The sequence below is a fragment of the Podarcis cretensis genome (genome assembly GCF_951804945.1).
Source record: "Podarcis cretensis genome assembly, chromosome: 8".
NCBI lineage: Eukaryota > Metazoa > Chordata > Lepidosauria > Squamata > Lacertidae > Podarcis > Podarcis cretensis.
Window position 1 is genome coordinate 31704903 of NC_137177.1, and position 23513 is coordinate 31728415.

General features: G+C 47.1%; 1 protein-coding gene across 2 annotated transcripts in view; it reads right to left on the reverse strand.

Moving 5' to 3' along the window:
* Positions 1-1764: 1764 nt before the first annotated feature.
* DLGAP3 (DLG associated protein 3) overlaps positions 1765-23513 on the reverse strand; it is a 195941-nt gene continuing 174192 nt past the window's right edge. The window contains exons 5-12 of one of the 2 annotated variants that reach the window (XM_079985224.1): positions 22431-22497; positions 20075-20318; positions 18722-19062; positions 13859-13944; positions 8990-9414; positions 7759-7850; positions 6148-6291; positions 1765-3957 (exon numbers count right to left, since the gene is read on the reverse strand). In XM_079985224.1, the coding sequence (XP_079841350.1) occupies positions 3739-3957; positions 6148-6291; positions 7759-7850; positions 8990-9414; positions 13859-13944; positions 18722-19062; positions 20075-20318; positions 22431-22497 (1618 nt within the window). In that variant the 3' untranslated portion in view covers positions 1765-3738. Of the gene's footprint in view, positions 3958-6147; positions 6292-7758; positions 7851-8989; positions 9415-13858; positions 13945-18721; positions 19063-20074; positions 20319-22430; positions 22546-23513 lie in introns of both variants that reach the window. The other variant, XM_079985223.1, reaches the window with a different exon arrangement.

The following is a 23513-nucleotide window of genomic DNA, read 5'->3' on the forward strand; positions in this document are numbered from 1 at the left end:
ATAAGGTCTAGAAACTTATTTCTCGGAAGATGGGAAAAAGGCTCAGCTCTGCGGCCACCTCAACACTCTGTGCTCCTCCCCAGCTCATGGATCCAGCCATTCTGTTGGTGGGCTGTTTATTTTGCGGTCACGTTATTTTCATTGACCCAGTGGAAAAATTAACCCAATGGAAAGATACCCTCTCATATTCAACTTAAGCCTATGCTTCTCGGCCAATGCAATGTGAACAAGATGGCAACTGATTGGGCAGGAACTGAGAAGATGAAGAGCTCCACTGCTGGTTCAGATCAAAGGGTGGGCACCTAGTCCAGCATCCTGGCTGCCACTGTGGCCAAGAAGATGCTTCTTGGAAGCATGCAAGCATGACATGAGGGCAATCACCTTCTCCTGCTGTTGTTCCCCCAGCTACTGGTATTCTGAGGAAATGCAGGGCTATGATGCTTGTGTAGTTAGTGCTGGGAGGTCAGAAATGGCTAAGCTATTTCATGCTGGTCTGGACTTCTGCCTCAAGCAGGACTTAGGATTTCCTTCTAAGGTACTGCAAGGAGAACGTGGATGGGGAGACATGATACTAGAACTCATGGACATCCAATGAAGCTGAATATTGGAAGTCCTTCTTCATGCAGCACAGCTAAACTATGAAATTCTCTCCCACAAGAGGTAGTGATGGCCACCAACTTGGATGGCCTTGAAAGAGTTTTAGACAAACCCAAGGAGGATAAGGCTATCAATGGCTACTAGCCACTGTGACTATGTTCTACCTCCACTGCTGGAGACAGTATGCCTTTGAATACCAGCTGATGGGAATTGCAAGTGGAGCTCAGGTATGGCTTGCAGGCTTCCCACAAGCATCTGGTTGGCCACTGTGGGAATAGGGTGCTGGCCTAGATAGGTCTCTGGTCTGATCCAGCAGGGCTCAACCCAGGGCCTCCCTCCAACCCAAGCACCCTGCCTACTCAATCAATGGCCTTTGAGAGGCCTCCTCCATGCCTCCCGCCCCAAACCTTGAATTTGATTTGGGAGGGTGAGACAAAGCTGGTAATGGCCATTGGTGTTTTGCTAGGCCCTTTTTGTCATTGTGAAATCAACTCAAGTTGATTTCGCCATGAGGAATTGGATTCAAAAGTTCCAGCCTACGTTGATTTCCTCTGGCCTCCTTTTGGAAGGTTTTCTGTGGCATGGCAGTTCCAGTCTTGACATGTATTGGAAAATATCATCATGTCTCGTCCTGGAAGATAAAACAGCTGGAAGACCCTCAGGCGATCATCTCAAACAGGGATGGGTGACCTCTGGCTTTCCAGATGTTGGTGGACTATATCACCTCGGATCACTGGGTCAGGGGTGCCAACTTGAATGAAATATTGTGGGGGCCCAGGTAAGCCCTGCCCCACATAATTGATTGCATGACACAGTGCACGAACACCATTTGAATGGCAATGCCCATCATTTTTTGCGGGGCTCCAGCCCCCTCAAATATTTTATTCCAGTGGCCGAAGCCCCCACGGCCCCTAGGAGTTGGCTTCTATGCACTGGGCCATGCTGGCTAGAGCTGATGGTAGCTGAAGTCCAGCAACATCTGGCAGACCACAGGCTCCCCACCCCTGATCAGGTACAACCCCTTAATATGCACCAATTATTATGTTAGAAAACACAGCCACACACACAGCCACACACCCTGAGTACAAGCCTTTAACATGTGCCAATTCTCACGTTAGAAAACACATGTACACACGTGACAGAATGGTGGGATCGCTGAGCTCCTGGTTTTGAATCCTTGGTCAAGCATGAAGTTCACCTTAAAGCAGCTCATTGCATCTAAGCCCAATCTACTTCACAGGGTTGAAGAAAATGGGAGCACCTCAAAGCCACTCCTCCAGACCTGGTCTCTGATGTAGTCCTTCCCACATCATCCTGCTCCCCCACTGGGTTGCTGCATTACCAGAGTAGTGTAGGAGAAGTCATGAGGGGTTGTCAACGATGCTGCTCTCACATCATAAGAATCATTGTCATGGTATGATACATCCTCAACCTTCCAAATCCCAAAGTGATGTTTTCTGTTCTTCTTCTAGAAAATGCCATCAACCGCTCTTAGCACCCCATAACTGCACTTAGTAGCTTATTTTTGCTGTTTCTTCTTCTTACTCTTTGCTCTCAGTGGTAAGGGTGAATAATCATGCCATCTATTTTCATGTTGATGCCCTTTTAATTATATATATATATGTAAATTAGTCCTGTTACTCTTCCTTTCTCTAAGCCAATGGCTTTCAAAACTGTGTCCCAGGGAACTTGGGTGCGTGTCTGTGTGGATCTGTTGATGAGAAGACCAGGAAAGGTTGATAAGCTTTCCTGAAAGATCTTACCCACCACCACCCTTCTTTCCTTGCAAAGTGGAATTGCGGAAGAAAACTGGGCCTGTTCTAGGGCCTAGTCTTAGTTTACAATGGGTAAGAGGAAGGCCAAAGACATCTAGCCAGTACCCAACGTGAACTAAATGCGCAGCTTAGATCATTTCCCAGAATCCTTTGGAATGAGCAAAGGTTCCAAAGCAGGCAAATAAACATGGAGTGTTCCCTGAAGGAAGGAAGCTTTAAAAGCACTGCTTTTAGCCAAACCTAGAATCTAGTTCTTTTATAATCCCCCCTATCGGACAATTTGGCTCCTAGAAGATCCTTTCTCATAGGTGCAGCTCTTCTCTGAATCTGGCTTTCATTATCCTCCTTGAGCTGTAAAACCCATAATTCTATACAAGACGACTCCCTGACATGCTGTGCAGAGTGGAATTATGACTTCCCGAGTCTTGGGAATTGTGCTCCTGCTGATGCAAGAGAATGAGTCATTGGTCATTTGAGTGATATCACCACAGAAGAGTACAGCCAATGCTATTTTTTTAAGAATCCCTCATCAGGAGCATCAGCTTCCAAGACTCAGGAAGTTATAGATGCACCACTCCTCACGGAACCAGTTCCACCAAATGTTTATTGACTAGCAGACCTTCAGCCAAGTTTCTGGGGCTGATGGATATGGTGGTGGCCACCCATCCCTCCAGCTATCTCCCTTGCTTCATCCAACTTGTGTATTTGTGTGTATGTGTTGGTGGTGGGGGAGATCTTAGTATGTTTTGTGCGTGTAGGGTGTGGGGACTCAGGCTGCTGACACGGGACGGGACGGGGTCTCCTGAGGAGACGAGAAGGCTCTCGCCATCAGAAACACAGCTGTGGTCTTGGGCAGTTTCTGCCCTTCGGTTATATTTATAGAAGTACATATACATATAATATTTATAATATAAATATTGATGGGCCTCGAATCCGTGGATGCGGAGTGGCGGGGTTGTTGATGGGGGCCCCGAGCCTGCAGGACAGTGAAAAAAGCTCATGGAAAGGGGGTGGGTTAAGGGGTTGTGGTGGTGGAAATGCCCACCAATGGGAGCAGGGGGCAAAGGTTATATAAGAAGAGAATCGGAGGAATAGAAGGGGAAAGGTTCCGGTCTGGATGGACCAGAGGAGAGCAACCGGTGAAGGCTGGCAACCGCCACATCTTGCTATAAGAGCGGCGAGCGAAGGACGCCAGTTTTCACATCTGTCTGGCTTCAGGTCCATGGATTGCAGAAGTTCTTGTTAAAAAACTCAGGGATTGCGATGAGGCCTAGAGTTGCCCTCCCTGGGGAAATGATGGGACACAGATCACAGTGGTGCTGTGTCTTCTGCACGTACAGGATGGTTAGAAAAGCGGCCCCTGCCCTCACAGTCTGGTCTGGGCCTCGGGGATGTAGATCTCAATGCTGTCTGCACTTTCGGTGGCTGAACTCTGGCGGAAGGAGGCAGCCCTCTTGGCCGCCAGGAGCCTCTTGCGGGCCTCCTGCCTCTGCCGGTCCACAGAGTCCAGGGACCGGTCCTTCACTGGGTGCAGCCGGGAGCGTGGCGGCTTCTTTGGTATTGGCGGAGGCACCTTCTTTTCCTCCTGCAAAAGGACAGAGAGGGAGGGAGAGAGGGAGAAGGATGGAAGGCATTAGTGGGAAGGGAAGGACCCAAGACAGGCACAGCACTGGGGTGGCGACGGCAGCAATGGTGGAAGGTCCTTCCCTCCCTCGCCATGGGATATTTACAATGCAGTCATGCCAACAATGCATGATTGCTAGATAGGCTCATGATGGGAGCTGAAGCTCACAGAGTTTTCCAGTAAGTTTGCTAGAGAGAACTCTGAGAGCCGCTTCCACTGGGTCCTGACATAGAATATAATCACCTGGCTGGGCATTTTGCTCTTTTACCTCATTCCAGCAATGTAGAACAGGCATAGGCAAACTTGGCCCTCCAGATGTTTTGGGACTACAATTCCCATCATCCCTGACCACTGGTCCTGTTAGCTAGGGGTGATGGGAGTTGTAGTCCCAAACATCTGGAGGGCCGAGTTTGCTTATGCCTGACTCCACCGCTCAGACTCCACCTTAAGCTAGACTTTGTAACTGAATTACCATTTTAGGCCTGCATGAACAAAAGCAGCTGTATCTGTTACTCTTCATCAAGTATTCTGAGTGAGTAAAAGTTTTTTTTTTTTTTTACCTTTTACAAGACTGTTGGTGTGATTATTGTTTTAAGGAGTTGAAAAGGCGGAAGTACCAGGAGAATCCAGTCTGCCTCAAAGCATCCTGGATTACTTAAACTAAAAGGCTAAAAGTAGCTTCCTTTTAAGCTGCAAAGGGATGCAGTCTGCTGAACTCACAAACGTGAGGAAGGAAGGATAATATCTAATAAATATGCCCTCTAGCATCTATATATACACATCCCTACACTCGCTTCAGTATAATTCCCAGAGTCTGATAGTTTCAGTTTCTCTAGGTTTCTCTGAGTTCTTTATTTTTCCAGCTTTAAGTTCACCTTGCGAATTTCCCCCCCAAGTTCTCTCCAGGTGTCCTTTATAGTACACATTCATGATAGTTTGTGTTTGTAAGGGTATCAAAGACCCTCCAAGGTAGCAGTGATCCGGTAACCCTGGGAATGCATCGCAGGAAAACCGATAAAGGAGAACGATGTGCGGATGACCCAGCATAAACCTGCCACTCAAGAAATATTATTGCATCAATGACACGCTGCAGAAAATGACAGCCCCAAAAAGAGCTCCAGTCTGGAGTGTGTGTGAATGCAAGTATCTGCAGGAAGGGAACAAAAGTGTTAAGAACGACGTTTAAATAAACAAACCGGAAATAGCTTTTCAGCCCAGGCTGAAGCTGCTTCCTGCCTCTCAATTCAGAGGGAATAAAGAGCTTTGTTGTTCTGCAGTTTTAATTTTAAAAAAGAAAATAAAGAACAAAGGTTCATTAAAAATGCCCAATTATTTTGCTTCGACCAGCAATGCAGCTCTAGAGCCGCAGGGAGAGAGGAAAACAGCTGTGATGGCTTTATCTGAATCCCTCATTCGAAATCTCACAGGCCACCTGAGATAAGGCACAGGGAGGGGTGCAGAACAGCAGTGAGCTCGGGTGAGAGGATGAGCACATCCCTGGCAAACATCTCCAAGGAGGGCTGTAGAGGCTGGTAGGCCAAGATGGGGTTGGAAACAAGCCCTGCCCCCACTCCAACCCCTTCACTCTGCACAGGACGCACAAAGAGGAGAGTGACATTGGGAGGGATGCTCTGCCCCATCTCTTCTGGGTTAAAGGGGCAACACAGGGAGTGCATTGGGTAAAAGAAAGCACTCTCCCTTATCACTAATATGCACATACATATTTGCAAACTTTATCCTAGTATATGCACTTTTGTACACATTACTTAGCTGGAGAACTGCATTGCAATACCCAGAGAAGTGTGAATTTCAGAGGGTGGCTGTGTTTCAGTTTGCATATTGTTTCAAAAAGTGTAAAATTAGAGAGGTGTGCCTTTAAATGCCAACAGTATTCGATTTCTCCCCCATCCCTAGTCCTAACCCTGGGCAACGTTTTATTGTGGGGAAGCAATCCGGTCCTCCCTCTGAGCCTTCTGGATTCTAGTCAACTTGCTATCAGCCCACATGCACCTACTTGATGTAGAATTCCATTGGCCTGGGTGCAAGGTTACTTACTCATTTATACAGAACTTCCAGGGGCAAAGAACCCTGTTACAACATGCATTGGGAAGCATCTGGGTCCCTGGTTGCCTTGCCCCCTTTCCCTCTCACCTTGGGCTCTATGGGTTTCCACCCATTGGCTTTGAGCTGGTGAAGTTCAGCAAACTTCATGCTGACATCCTCAATGGAGAGCTGCAGGAGGTCCCAGAATCCGGCCAGGTCCTGGAAAGTGGGCATGGGGAAAGCATTGGGGTCCTGCCAGGAAGGAGAAGGAAGGAAAGGAAAGAGACTGAGCTGGTGTCAAAGGCTCCCTCCTGTTAGGAGGCGGAGATATATCTGGATGAGGACAAACAAGAAGGAAGGAATGGGGCAGGCGGTTGTCTGAACTTTCAATGTGGAATTGAGATACAAAGTCACACCTGTTTCCCCCAGGGTTCTGAGGTACACTTCACTTTTGCAGCATGAAAGGTTTGCATTTTGAGTAGATAAAAATGGCTTGCACTCTGTTCACCTTATTGGCAGGAGACAAGCCAGAGCAAGAACTCATGCAGAGATGCAACAAGGCAGCATTCTCTGAGAATGGGTAATCCTGTCACGTCTCTTCCATTTGGAAAGGGACCCAATCCTGCCCAACACACAGATATGGTAGAATCATCCACTTTCTGATGAAAAGGAGACAAAGCAAGGGCAGTGTTTCATTCAGAGACATAGCAGACCTTTGTGCCTACAAGAGTGCTTTTAACAAGCCTGTTGATTCACTATATTTTTCACTCTATAGGACGCACCTTGTTTTAGAGGGGGAGAACAAGAAAAAAGAAATCTCCCCCTCTGTGCACTGCACCCCTTCAGCGAAGCTGCAGGAGAAACGGAGCCCCTTCCATTTCTCCTCCCGCTTAGCTGAAGGAGCGCTGTGCCTTAGCTGAAGGGGACCTACCCTTCAACGAAAGGAACCCGAAGCCTCTGGAGGCTTCAGGCGGCTATCTTTGAAGCCTCTCCAGGCTTCAGTGAAGGCAACCCGAAGCCCCCGGAGTGCGATGGGAGCGCTCCCACTGCGCTTCGGAGGCTTCGCGTTGCTATAGCTGAAGCCAAGGAGCCAGCATTCACTCCATAAGACGCACACACATTTCCCCTTAACTTTTGGAGGGGAAAATGTGTGTCTTATATAGCGAAAAATACGGTATCACTTGTAGCACACAAGTACTGAGCTGCTTTTCATGTAACTTCTGATTTTTTGAGGAAGTGCTGTTGGTGCCCCCTCCCCAGCCACTTGCAGTAGAATTACCCTGAGCCCTGAAAAATACATGGAGCTGGAAGAGGAAGTGGGAAAGATAAGTCCCTCTTCCAACTTCCTCCCTCAGCTCTATATACTTTTCAAGGAAGAAAAATAGGTAATGATGCTCACCACCTCAATGAGGTGAATGAGGGGCAGAGCTCAGAGGATTTGTAGGCACCAAGCCAAGACTGTAAGGGCACCATTCTGCCCATGGGCATCTCATTGGCAGTCCCTGGCATACAGTGACACTACATCCTCAAGCTGGGCATGGTGATTTGCTGTTTTCAGCAGTAGCCTTTCATCCCTTGTAAAAATGTCATTCTCCCCCAAGAAAGACGGCCAAACCACCCACAGGTGACATCAAAAAGTACTTAATTTTAAAAGTGACAAAAGTTGGAGGACCTAACAACAACAACAAAATCTAGGCACACACAAGGAGATTCCCTGACCATGTTCTGCTGGCAGAGTCGGTAAAACTGCTGGACTTTCTGTGACATCAGGAGCTGGGCACTGCCCACCGCACTACGGATCTTCTCAAGGACTAGGGAGGTACACAAAGAAAATGAGAGGGTCAGTACCACATTGCTCCAGAGAACTCCCAATGCTGGGGAATTTCCATTGGTTACCAGAGTGTGACATTAACCATGTCTTTGAATTTAACATGCAGTTGTTTTTTCAATACAAAAAATTAAAATGACATCAATTGATGACAATTATCTGGATGGCATCAGTCAGGCAGGGAGCCTCTACTCTCCTCTGCTGTGTTCTGGAGGAAGACCCCTGCTCTGAAGTTGGTATTTGCATTGGGAGGAAATTTCCCAAATTTAGCGCTGATAGGGGATAACTTTATGCCCTGATTGTGGGCTCCTCCAAGTCACCTGATTGGCTAATGTAGGATGCAGGATGCTAGACTACACAGATCTTTCGTGTCATCCAGTGGGGCTCTTCCTTTATCATTATGACAACAAAATTACAATCATATAAATCTTACATTCCAATGAGGGATGGACAAACCTGTCTATTTTGTTTTCCCCTCAGTTTCTCATTTTTCCAGTTTCAAGCTTCAGCTTGCTACATTTTCACATCAATTTGTAACAGTTTAAAAAAGTTCTCACAAACATTAATCAGCACTTTAGTATACATTTATTCTAATATACCTAATTCTGTATGCAAATTTGCTTAATATTTCCTCATATTTGTTATTTTCATGAATGCATTTTTACGCATACTTCCCCCCAATGTGATTTGATTTTTTTTTTTTAATACACTGCCTCCCAAAATTTAGCGAAGTGTGAATTTTGAAAGATAGTTGTTTCATTCTGTCTATTGTTTCAGGGAAGCGCAAATTAGAGAGGTCTGCATTAAAATGTCAACCGGACCAAATTTATCCCCCGTCCCGAATTCCAATAGACATTTCCACAACACTCCCCCATCAAATTAAGCAAGCTAGCATTTCTCCCTGACATGGTAGCGCTCTCTCTCTCTCTCTCTCTCGAACACAGAGGAACAATTCACAGTCCAAAGAATGCTGCAGTCCAGCAACAGATTCTTCACATGGACCCACAATTGTACAGCTTGGTTCCCAACCCAACTATATCTGCCAGACTGTACCAGCTTGTAAAAGGAAGCTGGCAGCCCCAGATGGGATCCCCCAACCCACAGCACTCGGCGGAGACTCACTCTCTTCCGGCAGATCATAATCTTCAGCCTCCAGTTCCATCTGCTGGCACCAGCCTTCCATCTTCTCCACCTCCGCCTGCAACAGTTTAATGAACCACTCGCCATCCCGGTGGCAGGGTGATGCTCGGCCAGAATCGGGCAGGCTGCGCGACCCCCTGTCCATCCAGGAATCCTGGCGCGGCACTTCCACGGTGTCGTACTGCATCTGGTAGTCTTCCCGGTAGGCCCACTGCCCTTGCGTGTGCACCGTCTTGTACACCGAGTATTGCCGCGTGGATTCCGGCTCCGAGGAATGCCGCTGGAAGGAGCGCCCAAACTGAAGGGCCTTGTCCTCCGTTGCCACCGTCAGCCCCGCCAAACCCTCCAGCTCCAGGTCAGCCTGCACGCCGGCTGTCACACTGTTGGACCGCTTGAACCGAGCGCGCCTGCGATAGGGAGGAGAGAGGGTTTGGTCCCTTGCAAGGGCTGCAAAAACCAACCAGCTTGGATTTGCAAGCACTAGGTCCTGGGTTCAATCCCCAGTGGCATCTCAAGGTAGGACTGGGAAAGGCTGCCTGCCTGAAACCCTGGAGAGTTTCAGTATCAATGGACAGCTAGATGGACCAACTGTATGACTCCAGTATAAAGTGCTATCCTATGTTCTTACAGGTATGAACCCTGGAAGTTGTGCTATACAAACAGGCAGCCCTGTTTTTAATGTTTGATGGATTACTGTATTTTAATATTTGTTGGAAGCCACCCAGAGTGGCTGGGGAAGCCCAGCCAGATGGGTGGGGTATAAATAATAAATTATTATTAGTATTATTTCTACTGCTATACCAAGTCAACCTGCTGGTCTGTATTGCTCAGTATCTATGAAGAAGGTCTGGAGGCTGCAGCTGCTGCCAGGTGGTTATACGGGACAGTGGGAAGGGACCATATCATTCTCATCTTTCTAACTTTGCACTGGCTGCCTATTAGTTACCAGGCCCAGTTAAAGATGAGTGCTGGTGTGTAAGGCCCTATATGGCTTAGGACCCAAGTACATAAAGGAGTGCCTCCCCTTTGCTTTAAGATATTCAGGGAAGTGGCATGGGGTGGGGCCTACTTGATAGTGGCTCCCCATTTATGGAACTACTGCACTGCTGAGATTAGACTGTCCCTGACATTGCTATTGTTTCAGCTTAATTTGAAAATGTACTTATTTCACCAGGCATTTAGTGGCTGGCTGTGGACATTAACAGAATGATTTGCTTGTTTGGCTGCTCTGTGTTGTGTGTGTAGAATTCATTTGTTGTAATCTTAAATGTTCTTTTATGGTGGTACTCATATATTTCCATGCTTTTATTCTTAGGTCGTGATTGAAGAAAGGGCAGGATCCTGCTTGCGGGTCCTGTTTGCAGGTTTCCCACAGGCATCTGGTTGGCCACTGTGAGAACAGGATGCTGGACAAGATGGGCCATTGCTCTGATCCAGCAGGCTCTTCTTATATTTTTATGTTCTTAACCAGCGAGGCTTAATTTGCGCTAGGGCTCAGCCCTGGAATACATTTCAAAGAGAAGCAGAAGAGCCTCACTGGCTATGTGTAAGTTTGCATGTTCCTCCTGCACCACGGAATACCCAAAGGATTCAGAGGCAGGGCTTTCCCATGTGTGAGATGGGGGCTTGAGAGATGCTTGAACCCTGACTCCTCTCCTTACAGAAAGGAAGCGCTGGGGATGAGGGAGAGAACTCAGAAACTGACAAGCCGCCACTGAGCAGCATCATGCCTGCGTGGTTCCATCGCTCCCTTCTTCCTGTTCACTGGCCTGTTTCTATGACAACCAGCGCTGGATGGATGCTGAAGGACTAGAGGGAGGGAGGGAGGGAGGGAGGGAGCACACAGAGCAGAGGACGTGCCAGCCAGTCCCTGACTGAATGAAGATATGGGATAGCTACATGGTGATCACCTCACATGCTCTATGATTCAAGTGTCTGCGCAGTGAACTGAAGGGAAATAAATGGGGGTGGCAAGATGCTGGACATCTCAGAGAGTCCAGAGTGCATGTTTGAGGAGTGCATGCACACACCGCAAAAGGCTTTCCTTTACTAAGTCAGACCATTGGTCCATCTAGTTCAGCACTGTCTACACTGACTGGCAGCAGCTCTGCATGGTTTCAGGCAAGGTTGCCTCCCAACCCTACCTGAAGATGGAACATAGGACCTTCTTCATGCAAAGCAGATGCTCTACCACTGAGCTACTTCCCCTCAGGGGGATATTCCCAGAGCCCTACCTAGAGTCACCAGGGATTGAACTTGGCTGATGCTCCATTACAGGCTTCCTCAACCTCGGCCCTCCAGATGTTTTTGGCCTACAAATCCCAGGATCCCTAGCTAGCAGGACCAGTGGTCAGGGATGATGGGAATTGTAGTCGCAAAACATCCTGAGGGGCGAGGTTGAGGAAGCCTGCTCTATTACTACTACGGCCCTTTCCCAGACAATTAAGCTGGAGACAGGTTGTTGGCCCATCTGGTCCAACATTTCAAACGCAAAGTGGCAGTGGCTCTCCAGGGTTTCAGGCAGGAGAATTTCCCAGCCCTGAACCAGGGATCTTCTGCATGCAAAGCATGTGATCTATAACTGATCTATTGTCCTTCTTCACCTGATGGCTTCTAGTTCAGTGTTGTCTATATCAGTAGAGAACCTGTATCCCCCTGATGTGGTTGGACTCCAAATCCCATCAGTCCCAGCTAGCACAGCCAATGGTGGAGAATGATGGAGGCTTCCCCAATAATTTGTAGTGAGCCCCTCACCCCACAAGCCCCATTATTGTGTAAGTCTATAGCTCAGTGGTAGAGCAAGGTAGAGCTCTGCATGCAGAAGGTCCCAGGTTCAATCATTAGCATCTCCAGGTAGGGCTGGAAAAGATTCTTTGCCTGAAGCTCTGGAGAACCACTGCTAGTCAGTGTGGACAATATTGACTTAAATGGACTCAGTGTGAGTCAGCATCTTATGTTTCTATTATAAGAACTTAGCTGCCAAGGCTTCCAAGTCCATGGGGGTTTTGAGCCCAGGAAGCTTTTCTGTTGAGAAACTGTGCTTCTCTGTGATCAACCACATGCTTCCATGGGCTCAGCTAAGTTGTCTGAGAAAGATCTTAGCGAGAAAACCCCCAAAGAGGGGTTGCTGTCGAGAGTATTGGGCTAAATCAGGGGTGGCGACATCTGTGGCCTTCCAGAAGTTTTGGGGCTCCAACTCTCCTCACTGTCACATAGCAGAGCCAGAGATTAGGCATGATAACAGCTGTAGCCCATCAGCATCTGGAGGACCACAGGTTGTCCTCACCTGGGCTAGATAAGCTGCTGGCCTGATCCTGTATCTACATACAGCTACCGTGCTCTTAGAATTTAAATCCAAGCAGCCCACATTCTGAGCCTGGGAAAGCTGAGTTCTGTGACCCAAATATTTTAAGCACATCTGCATAATTATTTCATTTTCTGCACATTTTACTCATCTGCTGCAAGTCTGTGTGTGTGTGTGTGTGTGTGTGTGTGTGTGTGTGTGTAAATATGTGGGTTGCTGGAGCTCTACCTCCTTCCCCTGGAAATATCATTCTGCTACCCTGACTGGGTTTCAATATTATAGCCAAACTTCTCCTACAAGAGCTGTAAGATTGCTTCCCCCTCCTTCCAAGTGAAGGCTGAGATTCTTAGAATGCAGACACAGTATACCTTTAAGGTGCATTTGAGGCACATTTCCCCCTCAGAGAATTCTGGGCACCATTGCTTACCCCTCACAGAGTTGCAGTTCCCAGAAACTCTTAAGAAACTGCCGTACAGTGATACCTTGGTTTGCAACAACTTTGGATTACAACCATTTTGGATTACAACCACGTCAAACCAGGAAGTGCGTGTCCCTTTTTTGGGATTACAACCAATTATTTTTTTTGGGGGGGGAGAGGCCCCATTGGCGAAAGCACTCCTTGGGTGACAACCTGTTTTGTTTTACAACCGGACCTCCGGAACGGATTATGGTTGTAAACCAAGGTACCACTGTATCCTGAATTCTTTGAGGGGGGAAATGCGCTATAAATGTGCTTTAAAGGTATAGTGCACATGTAGACTTTGGCCTCATTTACACCATCCAGTTTAAGCACTATGATTCCCCTTTAACCCCCCCAAAGAATTATGGGAGCTGTAGGTTGTTAAAAGTGCTGAGACGAGGCCCTAGTTGCACTCCTGGCACTATAGTCATCAGAGTGGTTTCATAGTCCATCCCTCTTATCAGGGGACTTTGAGAATTGTTGCTCTGTGAGGGGACCAGTCATCTCATAACAATTCTCAGCACTCTTAAGAAACTACACTTCCCAGGGAAGCCATCACTGTTCCAAGTGGTACCATGGTGCTTTAAAGTTATAGTTCGTACACAGCCTAAGTATGCTTAAATCCAGCACCTATTTCTATGCTCTGTGGCTTTTTCTACCCTCCAGAACAGCAGCATACGTTGAGCCCTGAGTATAAAGCCTTTCATCCTGCTTAATATTCCCCTTCGGTTCTAGCTGGGAACATGTAGCATTTGAGTGTTTTACAAAAGCGGATGGCTTGGTGACAGGGGATGTCCCGGGTCACTTATTCCATCACCGCCAGCCTTGTGTGGGCATTTGCTTCTGCCTGGCACCTCTGTGTCTTGATACCCCTTTGTTTCATGAGCTGGGAGGGCAATCCAGCTGCCCTGAGCAGCCAGCATCCGTAGCTCCACGAGGTTCTCTTGCTTGATTCTCTGGTCCAGGCTTGTGCCGTGAATATTGATTTGGGGGCAAGGGCGGATGGGGACAGCTGTGCGCAGATTGCAAAAGCTGCTCCTCCTGGTGGGAATGCAAAGGACCAAGAGGGATGTTTTGCCAGCTGTACCTTTTATCTTCTTCTACTTGCACCCCGATGGAGTGGAACTCTCTGCGGCTCCTGCTTTCTGTGTCTGAATCGGATATGGTTTCCACCTTTGGGAAAGAGAAAGAAATGAGGATGAGGGAGAAGCAAAGAGGAGGAAAGATAAACAGAGAGGAAAAGGGAAATCCAGAAGTGGTATCACTTATGGTGAATTGATAAGTGGCAGAAGCAAGAGATAACAGGGAAGGGGGGATTGATAAGTAGAGGAAAGAAAAATAATGAAGGAGATGGAGACAAGTGCGAGAAAGATTCAAAATGATCAAAATGAATTGAGAACAAAGTAAGGAGAGGGAGAAAGGGAAAGATGAATAGTTAAGTGTATTGAAGTACAGAAGGGAAGCATCAGAGAACGATTCATAGCTGTGTGGGAGGGAGAGGAAGCTGCGAGGAAAGAGCACTTGCAAAACAGGCGGGGGGCATTTTGAATTCCCATCACCAGATGCAAACGGAAATCCAGATAAACCATGTGAGTGAAGAGCAGAGATCAAGTACTCAGGAGCCCTGTCCTCCCCTTTCATCCCTCTTTCCCCTGGGGATGCCGAGCCTCATTCAAAGGCACAGGCCTGATGATCGCCAAGACGCTCCTGCAAGGCGGGTGGAAGAGAGGAGAAAGGTCACCCCCACACTCCAGGAGGGAGCAGCTGGCAGGGAATTATTTTGCTCCTTTGGCTCAAGTGGAAAACTCCACAGCAACAGTGGGTAAAGTGCTGGGCTGTACCCAATATTAACCCTACTCAGAGTAGATCCATTGAATCTAAGGCACATGACTAGAAAAGCTGGCAATCCTGGCTTTATGAAAGGAAAAAGCTTTATCTGCTAGATTTCCCCATGCCAAGTGGTTAAAGTCACAGGAGCAGAGCTGGTAACAGTGGTGCCTTGTGGAAGGCAGGGAAGCCAATGGTAGGTGGAGGCAGAGCCATTGATAAATGGGGCCAACTCAGTCTAGTTTCATCCTCTATTGAGTTCCACAAGGGCAACACCAAGATGGAGGAGGAGGAAGCTGACAGCCAGGGCCCCCATAACCCCTTGACTGGCTGAGGGCAGGCTGAGGTCAGCAGGGTAGTGCGCCATTTGCCCTAATGAATCTGCCTCCAACTGGCTGGTAAAGATAATGGAGGAAATTCTTGATGGCCTCTATTTGCCTTCCATGCAGTCGAATGAACCCCTACTGGAGCAGAAATTATAAATGTGGCATTTTAATTTCTAAAGTTTGCATTTCTAAAGTACTGGTTTCCTCTACGGGACGTGATGCCTTGTAAGAGTACCTTTGGAAAATGGTAGCTGCGGCTTAACTGAATCATTTTGCATCAGCTTCTCGTGCTTCGTTAAGAGCCAAAGCCCCCACTCCCAACATTTTGACCTTGTCAAACAAGCAACTGCGCACCATGAAGTCGGATCAGACACTTCCTTTCCGCCAGCTTGCCCCCTCGGCTGAACCTCTCGGATACACTTGTCTGAACTTAATTTAACCTCCCTCCACAACACCTGTGCTGATTCTTACTGACAAGGGACAGGCCTGCTAACGAAGTAGGAACAAATGGCAAGCAAAGGAAATGCAAATTTAGGAGACTAATAAAAATTAAAACTAGCAAAAGGGGAGAACATGAACCAGGTGCCTGCCTTGGAGCTCTTTTTCATTAGAAGTTTGAAGTCATCGCCAAAAATTGGAATCTTTGCTTACTGAAACCATGAAACGTCACAAACCATTGGGATTTTCCACATCTGGTCAGAAATGGCTTGAATTTCACCCTATGGGCCTTTTCTGTAACCAGTGTAAGCTAAGATGAAAGTCCTCATTTCACACTCCCTTGTTCGAAAGATAAACAATGCCACCTTTTGAAAAGGACAGTCTACCCAACTCTCTCTATGCTCAGGAGGATTGAACCAGTGAATATGAATGTCAGAACTGTCAACATTGCTCCTTTGAGCTCTGGCTTCCCCTATGGAGGAGTATCATTAGACCCTCAATTTGTAACAGGTCAGGGTGCATGGGCATTTTGTGAAAATGGAAATGAAATGGGTTTATTAATTTCATTCCGAATTGGAACCAGTCAAGAAACAAATGCCAGAGGAATGGGCGAGTTCTGATAACCATATATTCATTTGATTCTATGTAGCCCTCATTTGCTTTGTTTGCCCCCTTCATAGCTGGTATAGGTCAGATGGCGATTTTCAGGGGGCATGAAGAAAAGAGCAGTTTTTAGTTAAATCTATTTTTAGGCAAAGCCCTGGATGCCAATTGCTGGAATAAATCCAATAGTGTCTTTAAAGTTCTAGAGACTAGTGGACAAACTCAGTGACATCTCTGAGCCTTGGGAAAAAACAGCCATGCAGCCTCAGAGTTTCTCTAAGTAAGCTCAGAGTAAGCTTCCTAATCTAGTCTAAGACAGAAGGAAAGGCTGTTCCAGATTCTACCTCCTTTCCAGCTACCTGAGGTTCCCTTGACTTCTTTAGATTATCAAAGGGACAAGGAATCTCTGGTCCAGGCAGCCTTCCAGGCTTCTCTGTCTTGCCTCTGGGACTCTGCCTCTGGGACTGGCCCTGCTTGGCATCCTCCTTGAGTCTTGTCTGGCTAGAACCCTGGTGATGCTTCTTGCTTGCCTAGATGGAGGATAAAGAAGGATGTGAAGTGTGTGTAGAAACTAACCTGCTGTAGAAAGGTAATATTTACATGCATTTCTCCACTCACTTTTGCTTCTGGCCCCACCCAGCACTGCCATGTGGCCCTCTAAAGGTTGACCATGGGGTAAAAAAGATTCTCCCTCCCTGCTTATATTCAAATTTCTGAGACTTCACCCAATTTTTCCTCCCAAGTACCTTCAGCATATAAAGCACCATCATAATCATCATCATTACTACTACTACTACTGCTGCTGCTGCTTTGCTCACAAGGTATTTCTTTATTGGTTATGCATTTTTAAAATGTCTAATCCAGGCTGCTGCTGTATAGCTCAGTCAGTAGAGCATGAGACTCTTAATCTCAGGGTCCTGGGTTTGAGCCCCATGTTGAGCAAAAAAGTCCTGAATTGCAGAGGCTTGGGCTAGTTGACATTCACGGTCCCTTCTGACTCTACAATTCTATTATTCTACTGGTACTATTTTACACACCCCTTACCCCAAGCTCCAAGGATGGGTTACAACATTCAAACACAAGATTAAAAGCAGTTGAAAACAACTTACAATCTCAAAAATAAGGTGAACGGATCATGGATGATCAAGGTTTTATTCTGGTTAGACCTGGCATTTAGCAACACCACCACCACCAAGCAGGGGGCTGACTGACTAGCACCCACAGACTTTGAAATGCAACCAGTGAAACAGAGGGGGCAAGAGCTTTGATGTCATATACCTTTGCTCACCTCTGTATCTCTCCTACCAACCACCACAGGGATGGCAGCCTCATTCCTAACCCCTTCCCAACTCCAGCCCATAATGAGCCTGCATAATGAGCCTGACCTGCGCTCAAAACTACAAACACGCAGCAGAGGTCTGAACCCTTTGAGGCAAACAATAGGGCTATCCAATGTAGCAATAAGTAACTTGCTCCATTAGCGCAATGATTTATGTGTGCCCAACAGAACTCTCCTCTCTCCACATGCCACCCCTTAATCTGTTTGTGAGTTGGTTCCCCCAACCCTCCAGCACAGATTTAGGGAGGGCTTGGGGCACTTAAGGGGGGAGGACAGGGGGGAAAGTTCCATTGTGCAACTGTAAATACTTAATGGAACGAGTACATTGGACAGCACCCAAAGTGCCTACAAATTCACAACTGATTCACTGCGAAGGGAAATAACAGATGGGAAGAACGAAAACTGAAGACCCCGTGCACAAATGGAAAACAAAACAAATGTGGCTCGAATGATCAACACAACCGATAAATTTTAAAAATGAATGGAGCAAAGCAACTGAGGAACATTGTCCTGTGATCTTACATTCTCTTGCTTTGCTCGCAAGGTATTTCTTTATTGGTTATGCATTTTTAAAATGTCTAATCCAAGCTGCATCCAAACACATCCCAGGGTAGTATGTAACAGGATCAACCATCATAGCATATGATAAAAGCCAAACATAAACTGCCATGAAACCAAAGAACACACACGACATAAAGCAGCATAGAACAATAAAACTAACCACCCAATGGCTGGGCAAAGGAGCTGAGAATGCGGTTCTGTCACCAATGTTGAAATAAGGTCTGTCTACCAGTCCAGCTGGCTTCTGTATGTGGAATGTATGTGGGTGTGAGGGGCACTATCTTGTCCTTCTCTTAGGGATGGATGGATCTGCCAGTTTTGATTCCTCTCAGATTCTCATTTTTCCAGTCCTAAGTTCAGTTATCCTCATTAATGCACCAATTTGCAATTTGTTCTTCAAAGTCTTCATCAAAATTCATCAACATTTTAGGGCAGATTTCTCACCATGTACACAGCTTTGTATGCACTTCTTCCCTGACAGACACATTTTGCAAGCAATTCCTCCATGTATAATGCATTTTATATGTTATGCCAGCCTTATATACAACCTACTCTTCATAGAATAAACAGCCACTGAATTGTACTAAAAAAAACAAAAGTCAAGGTATAAATGAGCTGTCTTTTAAATCACAAGGTATATATATCACTGTAATTTAGGTGTGTTCAATATGTATGGACAGTATTAACATCAACAGAGTATCTGGTTCATACAGTATGCAGCTCCAGAAATATATTTGAGCTTTAGGATATAATCTATGTTCATGTAAAAATTATACTTTTGTGTATTATGTGATATAATATTTATAATCTACATAGTCCGAACCTCTCTGCAATCCTGGGCCCACCCTGAACCTACCTGAACTCCGATAGATGGGCGCCATTTCCTCTGACGAGCCAAACTTCTCAGCTCCTCCCTCCCCGGAATCGTCCTAATGATGAGGGTGGGGGGGTTGGGGGCAGTCCTGGGTTGGATTGAAGGCAAGTCCAGGGACATGGCAGTGATCTTGGTGCTTTCTAGGCTCTCTGTGGAGTTGCAGCGCTTGGCGGCCTCTTTGGACCACGATGGACTCCTTTTGACTTCCCTGGGCAGGAAGCTGTCATGGGCGGACTCAGAGCTGCTTTGCGTCGTCACCGAAATGAGGGGCTTGGCTTTCATTCCTGAAGGGAGGGGAGGGGGAGCTTTCCTGTAACTAAAGGCTACACGGAGGGGTGGGGTGGAGAGACAGAGATAGGGAAGGAAAGCAAAATGTGTCAATAAGAAGGGAGCTCTCCACTCACACAGGCACCTATTGGACAGGGCTCATGATGTTATATGTGGTGAGGCAATGGGGATGAGGAAGGGCCGTAGCTCAGTGCCAAACTGATTTGCATGCAGAAGGTCCCAGGTTCAATCCCTGGCATCTCCAGGGAGGGCTAGGAAAGGATCATCTCCAAAAACCTGGAGAGCTCCGGCCAATCACCACAGACAGTACTGAACTAGATGGACCGATGGTCTGACTCAATATAAGGCAGCCTCCATGTCCTTCAAGCGCCCTCATCCCTCCACTGTTTGCCTTGTTTTGGAAATGTTTCACACACACATTTTGTTGTCATGTAACAGCATTGGCCTGGGAGTGAGAAGACTCGCAGAGGTATTTGCTAGCTATGGGGTTTCCCCACCTTCCTTTCCTATACCAATTTGTGAGCCATTTTGAATTAATTTAGCAAGGAAATTGGGAAAGGCATTTTTAAACAGATAAAATATACAAACATTGCACAGTATCTCTGAGAGTGGGTCACATCGGACCAGAACAAGTTTGGGGCAGGAGCTCAGATTCAACCTCAGCTATCTTCAGGTTGGGCTGGGAAAAGTCTTGTCTGAAAGCTTTGAGAGAGCCTCTGCCTGTCAGTGTAGAACAGGGGGAGCCATTGAAGTGCCCTCCAGATGTTATCAGACTCCAACTTGCTTCAAGAGTTGGAATTCAGCCACATCTGGAGGGGAGGGCACCACATTGAATAACCTGTGTGAAGATGATGAACCAACTTCCTGTTTTTGGCGAGGGGGTGCAGATGCTGGTTAAATCCCAGCATCTTCAGGTAGAGCTGGGAAAGAATCTGCCTCTGAAACCCTTGAGAGCTGCTAACAGCCAGGGCAGACTGTACTGAGCTGGGTGGGCCAGGAGTCTGACCTGGTTCAAATCAGCTTCCGAAGTCCTGTGTTGGTACTTACAGGTGCTTGGCTTGAGAATGCTGCTGGTGAGGGGCTGGCCAGGCTGGTGGGTGGTGGTTGCCATGGTAAAGAGAGAGAGGCAGTCATCGTCCTGGGAGCAGCCAGCTTGGATGGCTCTCAGGTAACTATGGCTGCGCATGCGGAAGCAACCAGGCAGGTCTAAGGCCTCGACAGCCTGTGACTCCACCTCTCCGAAGACAGACTCACACACGGCCTCAAACTGGTGGTTCAACTCATCGTTAATCTGAGGAAAGGGGAAGAAGATGGAGGGGCATGGAAGGCCGTGAATGGAGCTAAGACCTATGGTGCCAGGATTAGGGATGTGCAAATCTGTCCAATTTCTCTTTCCCCCCAGTCTTAAATTCAGTTCTCCACATTTTCACATTTGGACCATCAAATGCACTAATAAATCTTGGCTCTGGAGTCTGTTGTGGTTCTGTTTCAGTGTCTGCTTGCCGAAATGGCTGGTGCATCTGTATTGGAGACTTGAGCAAGCATTGCGATTTGGCAGAGTAAGGCTCAGAGGCATGAGCATGGGCTAGGTGTGGGGAGGCAGGGATAACCCACAGATTGTGGAGAAGGTGTGTGTGTGTCTGCATGTGCTATGCACCAGAACACAGAGGAGCAGCAAAGAAGTCCTAGCCCCAACCCAACCCAACTGGTGCTGCTGGTATGAAACTGAATGTGACTGTTTTGAGCTGAGACTTAAGCCAGGCAGAGAGGGGGTGTGGGGAATCCCTCCAAGCCTCTCTGTCTGGCCCTCAGAAAGCTCACGAGGCAACACCCCTCACTGTCCCTGCTTCATATCCCAAGTGCTTTTGAATGGCTGGAATGCACCTTGAACTCTGATTAATGGCTTTTGCTTGCCTGGCTGGAGAATACATGGGGGGATATATGGGTGGTATCTAATTAATGTGTTCCGTCAGTGCAAGGACTTAAGCTTGCACAGCTTAACTTCCCTCCCCCATGTGTGCCATACATTCCACAAATTTGCTCCAGAGGGTTGGCAAAACCCCCTGAACAGATTTAGGGAACAAATGAGGGAGGAGGAGGGAAGAAGCATTCCATTGTGTTAGCTTAAATCCTTGCACTGACGGAATGACTTACTTAGCACCACTTTAGATACAACTCTGTGAGTGTGAGTGAGCACTAATTTCAAGCTACACAAAGGAAGAATATTCTTTTCCCTCTTTTTTTTATAAAAAAAATCTGATTAGAGCATCTCCTGGAGGAATGACATTTGCAATATTCCGAGTTTTCTACAAGACAAAGATATGCAAGCAAATTCATTTTTTTATATAACTCATTATTTCCCCACAAAATCCCATCCTCCTCTGCACCCACACTTCTGGAAGGGGGAAAAACCCTCACTTGGGGATTCAGGTGGACACTTGATATTTCAAACTGACTGATTATGGTGGCATTGAAATATTGACAGTCCACTTGAACCCCACTAAGGAAGGTGCCCCACATTTGAAGACACATGGTCCAATTTACACAGATGTCAGTTTCCCCCTCCACTCTCCAATTCTTCAACCAGAGCCAGGGCCTTTTCAACTCTGGCTCCGGCCTGGTGGAACGCTCTGCCTCATGAGACCAGGGCCCTGCAGGATCTGATTTCTTTCCGCAGGGCCTGTAAGACAGAGTTGTTCCGCCTGGCCTTTGGCTTGGAGCCAATTTGATTCCCTCCCTCCTTCTCTCTCTCCCCCCCTTTTCCTTCTCCTCCTGCGATGAGGCTACATTTTAATATTTTAATGTTCCATTATTTTAATGTTGTATTTTATTTTTGTTTTTAAGTTGTAATCATTCATCTTGTTTTTATTATTGTTTGTAAGCCGCTCTGAGCCTGGCCTTGGCTGGGGAGGGCAGGGTATAAATAAAAAATTATTATTATTATTATTATTATTATTATTATTATTATTATTATTATACTGTACTCCAGCTTGCACCATGTCTCATCATTGGACATGCTGGCTGGGGCTGATTAGATTTGGATTTGAGCATCGTCTGGAGCGTCAACAACATCTGGAGAGCATCAGGTTGGAGAACGCTGCTTTAGAGTTGTTGTTATTGGACAGAGCAATTCATTGCATGAGTCACCCACATTTGGACAAGCACCCTTAAGGTGGCTTTCAAATCCAGATGTTTGAAAAATCCAGTTTGGTGAAGTGCAGCCTTGCTCAGTCTGGTGCCTTCCAGATTTTCACATCCAGTTCCCACCATCCCTGAACACTAGCCAGGGCCAGCTGGAGTTGATGGGAGCCAGAGTCCTGTAGCAGGAAGGCGATAAATTCCCCACCCATCTCTACCCAGTCCCCCTCCTGTAAGGCAAGAGCTAAAGAACAAATCACCTCACCTGCCCGGTGGTAAAGGAACGTCCATACCCTTGTCCCCGTGGCCGGATTCGGGGTGACGTGCAGCAGCTGGGACAGTTACAGATATATGAGTCAGAATAATGCCTACTTGCAAACCTAATGAGAGACATGGGGAAGAAAGGTTTCTGAACAAAACCCAAAACATCACACGATCAGAGCAGATGGAAAATGACTCAGGGCTGGCTGGGTTTGACTTTGCAAGCTCCCTGCCCTTATCCTATCAGATAGAGGTGGGGAACTTCAGGCCCCAAAGCCAAAGGCAGCCCTCCAAGTCTCTCTATTGGGCCCTTGGCCACACCCCCTCTCTATAGGCCACACCCTCACCAGTTCTGCTTCACATCTCATTTTTTTTTTTTTGCCAGGTTGGAATGTCTGTTGCTTGCCTGATGGAGGTCAGAGTGGGATGTCTGGAAGCCAGACAAGTGCACAAAGGTAAACTGTACATTTTTGTTCTGCTCACCCATCCCTGGTATGTGATCCTTGGAAACTTTCCTACAAGATAATGTGGTCCTTGGGCTGGAAAAATGTTTCTCAGCTGGTGTGGAGCATAGTTTTAAAGAAACACAAAAATAGATGTGTAGAAGCTTTATATGACAGCCCCTATCCTTTGTCATGGATCCTGAGCAGGTGTGAGGACTGTATCAAAGGAGGAAGAGCCAGCTGGATCAGAAAGAGGTGCTGAGCTTGGCACTAAGCCTAGCCAAGAGCCCCTTGTGACTGAGTCCACTCTGAGCCAGGTTCTTCCAAGAAACTGGGCCCCTTTACAGCAGGGGCTGGATGCTTCCCACTGACTTGAATAAGGTGGGAGCTGATTCTAAGGTGATGAAAAGCTAAGTTTCCAGAACTACCCACTGAAGATACTCCACCCTTTAGGAAAGGAGTCAAGCCTAGAAGGGTGTGGTTTGGTCCAAAGGGGATAGAAGGCCAGTTTCTCATTTGTGCAACTGCAGTGCTTGGTGTTCTCCAAGGTCCTGAAACTCCAGTCTGGTCCTACATGCCTCTTGCCTAAGCATCCCTTCTATGCATGGGCTCCTGCTCATGGTCAAGGCATCTCACCTTACTTA